The sequence below is a fragment of the Ipomoea nil genome, unplaced genomic scaffold (genome assembly GCF_001879475.1).
Source record: "Ipomoea nil cultivar Tokyo-kokei standard unplaced genomic scaffold, Asagao_1.1 scaffold0302, whole genome shotgun sequence".
In the NCBI taxonomy this organism is placed as follows: domain Eukaryota; kingdom Viridiplantae; phylum Streptophyta; class Magnoliopsida; order Solanales; family Convolvulaceae; genus Ipomoea; species Ipomoea nil.
Window position 1 is genome coordinate 2,085,134 of NW_017616730.1, and position 16,034 is coordinate 2,101,167.

The 16,034-nt window shown below is 30.0% G+C and overlaps 1 protein-coding gene across 1 annotated transcript; it reads right to left on the reverse strand.

Annotated features, from left to right (window-relative positions):
* Positions 1 to 1,985: 1,985 nt before the first annotated feature.
* Positions 1,986 to 13,683, reverse strand: LOC109159374 (vesicle-associated membrane protein 721-like). Its single transcript, XM_019307491.1, has 5 exons — positions 13,417 to 13,683; positions 10,040 to 10,181; positions 3,748 to 3,868; positions 3,574 to 3,636; positions 1,986 to 2,313 (listed from the first exon to the last, which is right to left on the reverse strand). Exons 1-5 carry the CDS (start codon positions 13,616 to 13,618, stop codon positions 2,215 to 2,217), a joined length of 627 nt encoding a protein of 208 aa, XP_019163036.1. The 5' UTR covers positions 13,619 to 13,683; the 3' UTR covers positions 1,986 to 2,214.
* Positions 13,684 to 16,034: the final 2,351 nt, after the last annotated feature.

Genomic DNA, 16,034 nt, shown 5'->3' on the forward strand with positions numbered 1-16,034 from the left:
AATACACATAATCTAACATAATACATAATACATAATACACATAAACTTTTAACATAATACACATAGACTCTTAACATAATAAACGTAAATTCACTGTTTCGCATTTACATAATTGTATAAAAAATGTACATAATTGTATACCATAACGTACATAATCGCCTCAACTTCCTACACAACTTAACAAAACGACGTCATTTTGGGAGGCGCGGGGGCGCACAATGCTGTGTGCACCGTGGTGCAGGGTATAATGATTATATCGTGCACCAGGGCGCACAATGCATTGTGCACCCTGGTGCAAAACGACGTCGTTTTGCACTCTTTTTTTTTTTTTTTGAAAATTCCGCTTTTCCGTGTTTGTTGTTAACTTGTGAAAAGAAATAAATTTCATGTTTTGAAAATGTACATAATTGTATACTAAAATGTAAATAATTGTATATGATAATGTACATAATTGTATAACAGAATACACATAAACTTTGAACTGTTAAAAAAAATCGCGTGTTCGAATGTACATAATTGTATAAAAAAATATACATAATTGTATAAAATAATGTACACAATTGTATCCGAATGTACATAATTGTATAACATAATGTACATAATTATATAACATAATACACATACACTGTGTCGCGTCGACTCCCCACACAACTTAACAAAACAACATTGTTTTGGGAGGCACGGGGCGTGCTATGCCTATGTGGACATATGAGTAGGCTTGTTAACGAACCGAACATAAACGAACTGAGGTTGTTCGTGTTCGTTTGTTAAGGTTTTTGGAGTGTTCGTGTTTGTTAAGGTTTTTTAAAATTCCGTTCGTGTTCGTTTGTTGTGTTCATTAGTGTTTGTTAACGTTCGCGAACATGTTCGTTAACATTAACGAATACATTCACAAACATGTTTGTTAACAAGCACGTTCACGAACATGTTCATTAATAGGTGTGAACATGTTCAATAAACACATTCGTGAATGCTTAATAACTAAACATATAAACATGTTCATTAATGATCACAATTTGTTCGTGAACAAGAAATAATCTATGTTCACGAAAAATAACCAAACAAGTAACACAACTACAAAGAGAATACAAACAAATATTAAACGAACACAAACAAGCTTGTTCACGAACATTATTAAACGAACACTAAACGAGCTTGTTCGTGAACATTATTAAACGAATACAAACGAGCTTGTTCTCTATCGCTTAGCAAACGAGTTTACAACTGTTTAGACTCCATTCGTTTATTAATCGAGCTCTAAATTTTGTTTGTTAATATTCGTTTACCTTAATAAACAAACATAAACAAACGTTTACCAAACACAAATACGAGTAGTTTACCGAAAGCTCTATTCGCTAACACTCCTACATATGAGGGCATGCAGTGGCCCTACTGGATTTTTTATACTAATATTTCGAAATTTTCTTTACTAGTACTGTAAAATCTTCTTTAATATTTTATTATAAATTATAAATTTATAATAATTAATTAATGCTAAAACTAGTACTCCAAAAAAAAAAAAAAAAATTAATGCTAAAACTTGTTAACATAAAACTGTAATATTTATAATATATTTTGTTTTCCAATTTTTTTTACGGTGTTTATAATGAATTGTTTTAACTTTGTGTCTTCACCTCATTGAACTTTAACAATACGCTTATTTTACGGAATGAGTTTTGAGGGAATAAGAATGATATTCTATAAAAACTGAAATAGGTAAGGAGTTGAACATGAATTGTATTCTATTTTTTGGTTCACTGAAAGAATAGACTTTAGTAATGTTACTCCGGTGGTTGGTTTAGAAATCAAATATATGTTTAAAAGACATAAATACCCCTATACAATAATAATAATAATAATTTATTATTATTATTACATAAGATTTTTAAATAATATTATTTTATAGCAATTACAATATTTAATTAATTACAGTTTTAATATATAAATAAATAAATATTATATATATAAATGTTATAATGCAAAGAGGTATTTTTGGTATTATGGTACAAAAGATATTCGCAAATACTTGGGAATAGCTAATACCAGGGGGGTTCCCCAGGAATGGCTATTCCCCCTACAAAGGGAATAGCTCATTCCCGGGAATGCTATTCCCATGAATGAAAAGACAAACAAACAATGGAATATGTCTATTATATTTTAGGAAATATTATTATATTCTCGACCTATTCCATGAACCAAACACGCAGTTAGTCTTTAACCCTTGAGACAGAAACATCCGCAAATTAGCTTTCTTTTCGAATTCTGTTGCCACATTTTCCACTTCGTCTTACCCAGTGCCTTGAACTCCTGTGCCTACAACAATATCAACTTTGGTTCACAGAATGAATTTGGAAGGAAATTGAATGCTATTCCACAGAGAATGGAATATATAAGAAATAGAATATGAATTGTATTATATTGTTTAGTTCGTTGAAAGAATAGATTTTAGTAATTGTATTCCGGTGTTTGGTTAGTTAAAGGAATATGTTTTAAAGGCATAAATACCTCTATACATAATAATAATAATAATAATAATAATAATAATAATAATAATAATAATAATAATGATGATGATGATGATGATGATGATCGATATACTGAATGTTATATATATATATATATATATATATATATATATATATATATATATATATATATATATATATTTATTTATTTATTTATTTATTTATTTATTTATTAAATAATGTGTAAAGGGTATTTTTGGTATTTGTGATATAAAAATTATTTCTAAGAGCATGTGAATAGCTAATACTCATGTCCCAAGGAATGACTATATATTTTCCTTGCAAATGTAATAACTTATTTGTAGAAATGTTATTACTGTAACAAAATGATCAAATCAAACAATGAAATAGGCCTATGACAGGAGAAGTAAAATTAGAAGAGGCTTAAAACGATTTTATACGATTTTGTTTGCACAGAAACGGAAAACAAGAAAAAAAAAATACATGGTACGAAATGGGTCGAAAAAAATAAAAATATATAAAATATGATCTTATATTCATAAATAAATTTCTTTAAATATTTATATAAACATTATTTGTTGACTTTGAACTATTTAATAATTTTTTCCGTAAATTTGAAGGGAAAAAAACTCTTGGAATTTTCACACTGTGTATAACTTAGTGCATTCATAGACATGCATGTGATTAAGGTTGTTAACGAACTGAACATACATGAACAAATGAGGTTATTCGTGTTCATTTATTAAGATTGTTACGGTGTTCGTATTTGTTAGTTAATGTTTTTAAAAACCATGTTCGTGTTCTTTTGTTAAGTGTTCATTAGTGTTCGTTAACGTTTGCAAACACGTTCATAAATGTGTTCGTTAACCTTAACAAACACGTTCACGAACATGTTTATTAATGTTTGTGAACATGTTCATGAACATTTAATAACCAAACACAGGCTCATGTTTATGATCACACTTCATTCGTGAACAAGAAATTATCTATGTTCACAAACAATAACCAATTCAAACAAATAACACAACAACTATTACCAAACATGAACATAAGTAGTTTATCTAAAGTTTTGTTAGCTAATCCTTACCTCTAATCGAAGGTTCTCTGTTTTTTCCAACAAAATTTCGAGCTTCTCTCCACGGTCAAGAACCTAAAAAGACCAAATTAAACAACACAGATTTCTCAATATAATTCCTATAAATTTTCACTACACAAGCATTTTAACTTTTAAGAGGCATGCATGCACATAGACCAAGTTTACCTCAAGTACTTTTTCCTTTATCACCCCTTCGAGCTCTGAAACCTGAGCCGTCACCTTTGCAAGCATTGTGATATCTTCTGGATGATCCACACAATACTGCATTTGTTTCTTGAGCTTGGGCCTACTCAAAAATAAAAGGCAAAAACTGTGTAAAAATATCTTACGGATTCTTGTCATTGAGACGGGTCTAGATAACTAGGGGAACGCTATGATGTGGAATCGTGCCCACCTTGCAAGGTGGGTACGGTTCCATATCCATAATTTTTATACTGTAAATTTATACTGTAAATTTATAATTTCTGTATTGTAGATTCATAATTTTTATACTGTAGATTCATAAAATATATACTTTAGATTCATAATTTTTAAACCGTAGATTCCTATTTTAAATATAGTAGATTCATAATTTCTATACAATAGATTCATAATTTCTATACTATAGATTCATAATTTCTAAACTGTATAGTTATCAAATTATGAACATATAGTTCTGTGATTTGTATAAACAGAGTTCAACAATTGGGAATATGAACATATAGCTCTATAATTATTAACATATATTTATAAAATTATGAACATATAGCTCTATAATTATGAATCTACATTATAGAAATTATGAATCTACAATATAGAAATTATGGATATGAAACCGTGCCCACCTTGCAAGGTGGGCACGTTTCCATAGCATAATTTGCCAGAACTAGGTGTAAGTATTATAATTTCAGTTATAAGTATTACAATATTGATAATTAGTAACAATCAATTTTAGGACTAAATAGTATCACAATTTCACATATAAGTATTACAATATCTATCATGAGTAACGATTTATTTTTAATTCAAATTGATATTAAAATTTCTACAGTAAGCATTACAATTTATTTCATAAATAACATTTCATATATAAGTATTACAATATTTACATTAAAAACTACACTTTGTAAGTATCACAATTTTAATTATAAGTATTATAATATTTATCATCAATAACAATCGTTTTATCCTAAATAGTATCATAATTTCACATATAAATATTACAATATTTATTATAAGTAACAGACTAACAATTTATTTATTTAAAATTAGTATTAAACTTTCTATAATACATTACAATTTTCTATTATAAGTAACAAACAACTAAGATAGATTCTACATTTCTCACGAATCTTTCACACAAGTGTAACTCAGAATAAAAACACCCATGTAACAAAATAGATTTATGATATATGTCTAGTTTTTTTTTTTTGTATATTGTAAATTTATCTTTACTATAATACAAGTTTATTTTGATTTGTAATAGGATACTAAAAATCAATTTGTATTTGGGTCCATCTTATAATCCAATCTATATAGGGATGTTAACGAACCGAGCTTTCAGTAAATTACTCGTGTTTGTGTTCAGTAAGCGTTCGTTTATTAAGGTAAACGAACATTAACAAACAAAATTTAGAGCTCGATTTATAAATGAACAGAGTCTGAGCAGTTGTAAGTTCGTTTGCTAAGAGATCGTGAACAAGTTTGTTTGTGTTCACTTAATAATGTTCGCGAACAAGCTCGTTTAGTGTTCGTTTAATAATGTTCGTGGACAAGCTCGTTTGTGTTTGCTTAATATTTGTTTGTATTCTCTTTGTAGTTGTGTTACTTGTTTGGTTATTTTTCGTGAACATATATTATTTATTGTTCACGAACGAATTATGATCATGAACATGTTCATATGTTTGGTTATTAAGCACTCACGAACGTGAACGAACATGTTTAATTTGTTAATGTTAACGAACATGTTCGTGAACGTGTTCGTTAATGTTAACGAACAAGTTCGTGAACATGTTCGCGAACGTTAACAACCACTAACGAACGCTTAACAAACGAACACAAATATGATTTTTGAAAATCTTAACAAACGAACAAGAACAACGTTCGTTCGTTTATGTTCGATTCGTTAAAAGCTCTAACTATCTGTATAAGGTGGACCCTAAGGGGCATAATATAATATGCCGAAAAAAATATAATAATGTATTAATGTACGGATAAAGGAAGAATTAATTGGGTGCAGTGTTTAATTAGTGAGAGCCTAAAAGATCGAATTAATTTGGGATGTGTGAGTGTGATTAGTGTAGAAATAATTTTGAATGAGTAGGAGACTAGGAAATGTTATATTTGGTAGGTTTTTTTAAGTTATATATTAGCTCTTATTATTGTACTAGTTGTTTTATGCGCTTTGCGCGAATATAAGTATTTCAAAGTGATGGAGAAAATTGATCCAAGGTATGACCTAGGGTATGTGTTTATACGGATCAATAACCTCCCTAGAAAAATATATGAGTAACGTAAAGTAATGATTGCAGAGAATCAATAAATGAACACAGAAATTTATTGTGGAAACCAAAACGGTGAAAACCACGGGCCTTTTTGGGCTAAGCCAAGTCGAAATTCCTTTATTATATTCGAAGGTGTAGTACATGTACACAGGTAGGCCATGGCCATAGAACGAAAAGAGAGAGTAGAACGTGTAGAAGAGAGGTAGAAGAGGTTATTTAAGAGAGAGGTTCTTATTTGAGACTGACGTCCCCCTCCTCTCTCTTCCTGAGCCTTTATATAAAGTAACTTCTTGACAGTTATAACTTCCCGTAGTCTTTCATATTTGCTTGCCATGATGACCTCTTCTCTTTGACTAATATATTATTATTATTATTATAAAATAATAATAATAATAATAATAATAATAATAATAATAATAATAATATGGCTGCATATTATATTATTCCATCACAAAGTATATCAATGCAATATTATATCGGAGATGTTAATGTATAAGTAAATAAATATTAAATTTGTTTATTTAAATCGGTAATTTAAAGTATATAAATGCAAGATAATATATGAGAAAGATTGATTATATTGTCACTAAAATAAACGTTTGTAACTTTGTAATAACGTTAGTCTAAATACTTAATCTAAAAACGATAGTCTAAACAAATACGTACTACTTTTGGTTTAAATTTCTCTAATTCTTCTTAATTCTCTTTTGGGTAGCATTGTCATTGTCTTCATCTTCAGTACATGTTTTTTTTTTTTATTGTTAGTTTGTCACGTGCAATTGGGGTACTGGTGGTACCATAGATGGATTCATCATGCAATGAGATTATAGTGTAGGAAGCTTTAGATTTGCCTTGTTGTGTATATGATGAGATCTTAGTTTACTATTAATTCTTTATCTTACAAGCACCTATTGATATTTGGTAGTGATAGTTTTTCTCATACATGTTTCATGCGTTTTGAGATGTGTGTCATAAGTTATCATGTGAAAGTATTAAACAAAATATTAATATTTATTATATTTATATAAAATACTTGGTATATATATATATATATATATATATATATATATATATATATATATATATATATATATATATATATATATATATAACATATTTTGTATTATAACTTTAATATTTAATTACATGATAATGTAAAAAGATCGAAGACACTATGTAGTGAATATAATAAATTAATCAATTTGAAGGTAATGAATCTTTGAATTGTAGAAAATAAAGATAATATAACTAATGAAATTATATCTCTTTTAAATTTTTTTATAATGAATAAATTTTTTAAATAAAGGCATTATAGACATCTAATTCTAAATTAATTAAATGCATATGTATTATTTTTTGTTGTAGCTACTAATTTATTTAATTTAATAATAGTAATAAAGTGACGTGCATACTTTTCATAACAATAATGAAATCATTGATTTTTTTTTAATATACATTCGTTGTTGAGACAAATTATTTTAAGAGTTTGTCAATGACAATTGTTACAATTTCTGTCAAGAGGATGATAATAAATAATTTAAAATATATAGTTACTACAATAGATATTGTTATAATGATGTAGTAAAAAAATTTTAGAAGTTGTCATGCATTGATAAAATTCTGATGTGTAAACTTGTTCAATTAGAGCCAGTGGGATGTCAACATTGTCAATTATTTGGAAAATGGTCCTACCGTTTTAGAGTCCATGTGTAATTGTATTTATGACCAACAACTTTGTAGTTAGGTCGCTTAGGTCTGATAATGATGTACGAACAATTTTGTCCGACAAAAAAAATAATAGTATAATATTTATAAAGTAATGTACAATTGTACCATTATAAAAATACATACAAAAAATATTGATACCATAAACAATCTAAATCATACCAATAAATTAATAATACAAAAGTATAATTGAAATATTAAGTTTTGTTCTCATCTAAATAATCAAAAGAAGATTAATTAAATGAAAAAAAAAATTAACATAATTTTTTATTTTTATTTTTTTGGTTTTTTAAGGCTGTGTTTGGAAACCCGGAAAATAATTTATGAAAATCATTTTCCGAATTTTTGGTGTTTGGCTACACCTGGAATCCGAATTTCCGAATTCCGTTGACTGGGGAAAATGAGCTCAATTTGGCGGAAAATGACTTCCGCCAAATTTGGGCAGAAGTCATTTTCCGCCACTTCTATTTCAATTTTTTTTTTTTTTATAACTTCTGGCGGAAAGTTCCGCCAGAAACCATAGCTATGGTTTCTGACGGAACCCAGTTCCGCCGGAAGCCATAAATGTTTTTTTTTTTTAAGTTTTAAAATGTATTTTTTATTTAGAATAAAATAATTAAAATATTTAATTATACCATTCCACTCATTTTCCAGAAAATGAACCAAACACACCAAAACAGTTTTCCAAATGCAACCAAACACTGAAAAAGAAAATTATTTTCCGAAAAAATGACTCACTTTCCAGAAACCATTTTCCAGAAGTTATTTTCCTGCTTTCCAAACGGACCCTAAATGTATAAAAATCAAATGATTTTTAAAGTTCTTGATTTATAATATTTGATGCTTGACTTTGAATGTTATGTATTTAGTCGGACTAATTATTTGACCAAAGTTTATGTTAAATTTTATATTATATATATTTTTAATACATTTTAACATATTCGTAGTATATGTTTAAAAATTATGTCAACTCTAATTGGGATGTGGTTCGGACCTAATACCGAAATTAATGAGTAAGTTAAAAATAATAAATAGTTAATGGAATATTCCGTTACTAAAGTTTATACTAACGGAGTTTATGTTATTTAATGGAAGAAAATAATATAATAGAGAATAAATAAGAAAAATCATTAAAAAATTACAAAAATCAAAATAATATGAACCATTCATTTTAAGAAACAATACTACCGACATTTTTTTTGTTATAATTAAAAGCCTTACATTATTGGCTCTTATTAGAATTGTAGATGTAGATTGTAGATAAATAAAAAATATCCAATTCTTCTGTTCTATATTCTTTCTCATTCTCTTTTTATTTTTAATTTTTTTTAAAATTTTTAGTACTACTGACTCTATTACAATGTGATATTTATTCTTACATACTTTCTCAACCTATTAAATTAAAAAAGTCAATGACCCCACTGGAATCCGAGCGTGACCTTCCATTTAGGAGAATCACAGAAATGTCAATGGGCTACTTGACTTCTCATTCTCTTTAGTCCTTTTATTATTAGCTCCCTAATCTCTCATATCTCATTTATCTTTTTAATTTGTCTTCGAGCAAATACCAATTTTAGTCCCACGAGTATTAGTTAAATGACAATTTTAGTCAACATGTTTAATTCCTACTAATTTTCATCCACAACTATTGTTTTATTACCAATTTTCATACATGACTATTATTTTAGTACAAAAATTATCACACCGGTCACCCCTCCATTTAAGACATGTTGAAATCTAAATATTGTAAGAGCATTTTTGTCTTTTTCAACATAAGATTCTAATTTGAGCAAGAATAATGAGATTTAAGCCCTAAAATCAATCTCAATTCACAGTTCTCCTCATCATCCTACCTTGATTTGTGTAGGAGAACTACGAATTGGATAGATCTTATGGCTTAAATCCCTTTTATTCATGCTTAAATTGAGATCTTAATTTGAAAAGGACGAAAATACCCTTAATAATTTGATTTTTCGGCATGCCTTAAATGAAGTGGTGACCAACGTGATGAATTTTGACACTAAAATAATAGTCGTGGATGAAAATTAGTAGGAATATAATATAATTAAACATATGAACTAAAACTGTCATTTTATTAATATTCGTGGGACTAAAACTGGTATGTGCTCTTTGTCTTCTTTCCTTTGCATTCTTGACACTCACTCAAAATAGTGCTATCTTGATACAAGGTCGTATCGTCCCCTTCAATTCCCAAATCAAAATTATGTGAAAAATAGATAATGAGTTACCCGAATCCTTTGTTTAAGCTGTGAGCAACAGCAGTAGTAGCTTTTCCGCCACCGTATTTCTTGGTAAACTCTTCCTTAATGCGCTCAAGAAAACCACGTGGAATTTGATTGCCAATAGATTCTACAGCAACAACACAATATACTGTGCCAAGAAAATAAAAGTTAGCCGAACTGACAAAATACAGAAAATGATTAGATTTATGAGATATGGGAAATTAATTAATTTTCATCATAATATATTTTAGTTATATGAATTATAATAGAGCGTTCAGATTTCATTAAAACTATCACATTGTTCTATTTACCATTTTAGATAGGGTAAATCCAATCGTTATATCGTGCACCAGGACACACACTGCATTGTGCGTCCCACCCTGTCCAAAACGACATCGTTTTGTTAAGTTATGTGGGAGTTTGATGCGACAGAATGTATGTGTATTCTGTTATACAATTATGTACATTATGTTATACAATTATGTACATTTTATTATATAATTATGTACATTCGAAACATGATTTTTTTTTATAAAGAAATTGACAACAGACACGAAAAACGAAAATTCCAAAAAGAAAAGTACAAAACGACGTCGTTTTGCACTAGGGCGCACATGCATTGTGCGCCCTGGTGCACGATATAAATTGCTGGGTAAATCTTATGCCATATCATATGCAATGCAAAAAACAAACATGTGACTATGTGAGTACTTGTTATTAGAACAAACTCAATGAATTGGACTAACGAATAACGAATCTCATAGAGATTAACTTCAAGTCATCAATTTGTTGTTAATTACAATTATGCAACTGATTCTTTGACTTGGGAGGACATGGTTGTCTTGTACTTTACTTCTCCTTCCTATCAATAATGTTAGTTAAGTTTACTCCATACCTTTAATATGATTTGTAATGAGACATGTGCATGTGCATTCAATAAAAATCCACCACCTTGCGGTAACAAGAGTGTTATGAGTTATATATTCAATAGTCTAATAATAAGAGTATTTGGTCAACGAATAATGCACTTAGATTTTATACTATAACTGTCTATAAGAGCTTAGCTCAATGGTTTAGCAGACATTTCATGACTTCTGAATTATGTGTGGTAAACGATTATATATGTAGCTTTTTATTTTTTATTTTCTTTTACTTGTAAAATACTAAAATTCATAGAAAATAGGAAAAACTGTCAAATAGACCCTTGAACTTTTTTCAAAAGTGCAACTAGGCTTTTGAACTTTAAAAAGGTGCAATTACACACTTGAACTTGTGAAAATGAGTCAAATAAGTCTAATTTACCGGATACTCAAATAAAAAAAAAATCTAATTTACCGGTAAAATCTAATTAGGCCCTCGAACTTTTAAAACAATCAAATGTACAATTACGCACTCGAACTTTAAAAACGTTGACCGTCGCTAATTACTGTGGATTTTTGGACAGTCAGCCTTATACTTGACAAAAATATGACGCTGACTAATTTTTGACGGTCAAGAGAAAACCGAGTTTAGAAAATGCGATTGGACTGAAAAATGCATTTCCCAAATTCGGTCAAAGTAAATGCTATTCTCTCCCCGTCAACATTAGACGCATTTCTCAAATGTGTCCGATGTATAAAATACTACAACCTGCAAATCCGCTCATGTGGGAAATGCGTTTCCCACGAGAAATGCGGTTATGCTTGCTGGCTGTAGATCTGAGACCAACCTGAAAGTGGTCTAAAACAGCATTAAATGCTTGCAAATGTATCCAATAGAAGTTTGACAAAGTGCCCAACCTGAAACAATGTCCAGTACATAACAGGAGCATTAAATGGTAAGCACAGAAGACAAAAAGTTTAAGGCTTTTGAAGAAGAGAGTATGGGAAATTTTATTCACACCACCTATTTTGCTATTTGCACCACCTATATAATAGGTCAAATAATTTTATAGATGGTGCAAATATTAAAGTGTTATTTGACCACCATTAATAAATATGATCAAAAAATAATATTTATTATTCTTTTTTTTAATCAACATATTAAAAAAAAAAAGAAAAAAAAAAAAGAAAGTGATCTGTCAGCTTCTCTGGCGAGAAGGCAACCCACTGTGGCAACCTTCTCGCCGGAGAAGGCAACCCAGGTAGAAGCCTACCTGGGTCGCCTTCTCCGGTGAGAAGGCAGTCCGTCTTCTCACCGGAGAAAGCGATGTTTCATTTTTTAATTTTTTTTTTTTATTTTAATGAATTAAATTTTGAATTAATTAATTATTACTTAAATTTAATAAATGCAGTTTTATTAAGGTGGTGCAAATAGCATTTTGACCACCCATTAGATATTTGCACCATCTATGTATTTATTATAACTTACCACCTTTTTATATTTTTAATGTATTTTATACCTCATTTTAGTCAAAGGGTGGTGCAAATAGAACACCCTAGTATAAATGATAAGAGAGACCACTCAGGACTGGACTATATCTAAGTGGGTAAAACAGAGTAGCAGTGTGTGGTGCAATGTGCATAATGCAGTGGAGTCAAGTATATATGGTTTTTGAATTGAGATTGTGGGTATTGTTGCCCAGTCACTCATCTTTAGAAAGCAAATCCTACCTTTTTTGTAGCTTTTCTCCATTGGGCATACTGGTGCTTTTCCTTTGCATTAAAAGAAGTACTTTAGTTGGACCCTTTTTTTTTTGGAAGAAAGCCTTACAGTAAGCTAAGCTAGTCAATGATGGCGATCATCAGCAAGGTGATCGCCAGACATCAGCAAGGTGACGGGCTGAAAAAAAATAAAAATTAAATATGACTGACGTCTTATTTTTGTCCAACTCATAGCTGATTGTCCTATAACAGTCAATTTCCCAATAACTATTCACCGCCTTTTAAAATAAACAAAAAAATTCCGCGACTATTTCTACAGGAGAAGACAACCTCCAGTGGCCTTGTCCTGGAGAAGGCAACCAGTCAGGCCAGAAAAAGACCTCAATCCTCCTCTCTAATGGAGAAGGCGACCAGATCTAGTCGCCTTATCCATTAGAGAGGACGACTTGCTGGTCGCCTTCTCCACCGAAGAAGACGACAGGAGACTATCTGAATTTTTTAAAAAGAATTTGTACTTGTGAAAATTTTCGCTAGAATTTTGAATGACTGGTTATTCCAGGTGAATAATAGGGTAATGGTGTTATATGCCTCAAATGACAAGTACCAACGTATAATTACACTCTTTTAGAGAGAGTTTATTTGACCATTTTCCATATAAAATATACAGCGATGAGTTTTGAGTAGATTCTAACAGATACGAAAGCAGATATACGAAGACGTACAACCGGATCCGAGACGGTATAGCAATTAGCAGATCATCGATCGACCTAGCTAGCTACAAAGAGATGAAGTATGACTTACTGAAAGCATCTTCTACGAGGTAGTTGAAGGTGTGGCCGTCGCAGTTGTAAACGTAGTACGGCTTGTTATTGCTCACCGGAAGTTTCTGCAGGCATTGATAAGCTATGCTCGCGAAGTTGCCGGAGAAATCAGTGTAGTCGGCGAGGATCACCGTGCCTCTCGATCTCGCCACGAAGCTGTAGATCAACGACTGCTGCCCCATCTTTCGGCTTGCGGCCTTTCTCTCTCAACTCAATTCCTAGCTTCTCGAGTTCTAGAGAGTGAAGGTGTGAATAGCAAAACGTAGAAATGTCTCGCTCCGTTGAGTATATATTATATAGGTGCGTGGGTGGGAAATAACGACCCAGATCAACAATGGTTATATCGTTCGCCTTCAAATTACAAGGTGAACCATTATCTTTTTATTTTTAAAAGGAAAAAAATGTCAAATAGACTACTGAATTTTTACCTATAGTGCAATTAAACCACCAAACAAATAAAGTGAATAATTAAATCATTAAAATTTTAAAAATTGTGCAAATAGTATTTTTTACATGTTACTGATTCCCTTAAATATAATGTTAAATTATATATAAAAAATTAATTTAATTATTATTTAAAAAAAATGGGGGGGGGGGGGGGGGGGGGGGTGTTTACAATTTTTCACAGCCACTCCAAACAGGCAAACAGCTGCGTTGAATGATCGAGAAGCGCCATTGACTTGTATAGGTACTATTAACTTTCTATGTATAACGTAAGTTTGGTTTTTAATCTCGCGGAATTTGAGAATATTATATGCTCAACACGGCTCCTTATATGTGCAGGTCGATTACTTTTGAGTGGAGGTTCAAATCATGTGCTACATCTTAATTAAAAGTCTAAGTTGATAGTTGAATTGCACATCATTTATGTTTAGAGTTAATATCCAAAATCGTCCTCGATTATAGTCGTTTTTCTCAATTTCGTCCTAAACGACTTTGGTGACCTAATATCGTCCCAGACTTTTGTGTTTCGCTCAATTTAGTCCTCCATTTGTTATTCAGTCAAATTGGTGTTAAATAAATGGACAATTCAGTAATGTCAATATTGATATCTCTTTACTTTCAACTTGTGAAGTGCAAAATTCCTCTTTCTTGTACGAATTACACCCAGAATTACTCCCGGACCTGCAAATTAAATTTTATATTCGCAGTTTTAGGAGTAATTTTGGAAGTAATTCGTAAAAAAAAAAAAAATTCGCAGTTCACATGTCTATGAGTAAAGAGATGCCAATATTAAAATTACTGAATTGTCTATTTATTTAACACCAAATGGACAGAATAACAAATGAGGGACTAAATTGAGCAAAAACACAAAAGTCTGGGACTAAATTGAGCGAAACACAAAAGTCTGAGACGATATTAGGTCACCAAAGTCGTTTAGGACGAAATTGAGAAAAACCACTATAGTCAAGGACCATTTTGGGTATTAACTCTTTATGTTTAATATTATATATGCTCAACAAATGGGTTTGGTCAATAGTTATAGTACAGGTCTTGAGTCCAAAATTGTACGTGTGGTGGACATGGAAGGGTGGGGTTGGCTTTTTAAGGGTGAGATTCTGCTATATGAGTACTCTAGCTTGAAAGATTTATTTATTTATTTATTTATTTTGAATGTTACTGGCCCTTATTACATTGTAGTATCTGTTCATATACTTTCTCAACCTACTGAAACACAAAGAACCAATAACGCCTCCACTGAGACTTGAACTCACAACCTTCCAAATGGACTATAGTCCTGGTATAAAGATTTATTTATTTAGTTATGAAACACAAAGAACCAATAACGCCTCCACTGAGACTTGAACTCACAACCTTCCAAATGGAAGTCCAACCCGGATACCATTAGACCACATAGTCCTGGTATAAAGATTTATTTATTTAGTTATTTATTTGAATCCAAAGCGAAAATCATTCATTAAGATTATAACCAATAGCATTACAAATGAAGTAGAGGATCATGGAACCGTTCCATACGATCAGCCTTAGAGATGAAGTACCTAACTAATAAGTGATCAACTCCATTCGCGGACGTTCAATATTTGCAATTTTTGTATACTCATGTGAATATATATTGACGGAGTTTAATTATGTTATGTGAACATTGTACTAAACCTTGTAAATGCCATAAAGCAGCTTTAGATTTATTTATTTATTTTTATTTTAGATAATAAGGAAAAATGTTTTTTTTTTAATTTTTAAAAATACTAATTAAAATAACTTTTTATATATAATTTGACATTATGACATCATATTTAAGGGAATCTTGAAAATAACTTGTAAAAAAAAATTATTTGCACAATTTTTGTATTTTTAATGTCTAGTTATACACTTTTTTGTTTGACGGTTCAATTGCACGATATGTAGAAATTCAGTGGCCTATTTGACACTTTTTCCTTTTTAAAATACTAAAAATTTAATTTTGTGTATTAAATATTTATTTTTTAAAAAAAATTATCTTAAATATATTACATGGTCATTTTTAATATATTATCTAAATATAAATTATAATATATTAATAAATAAATATTTATTAGTTTTTTTTTTGAAACCATAAATATTTATTAGTTCATCACCTTAGGCCATCCCCAACCCATT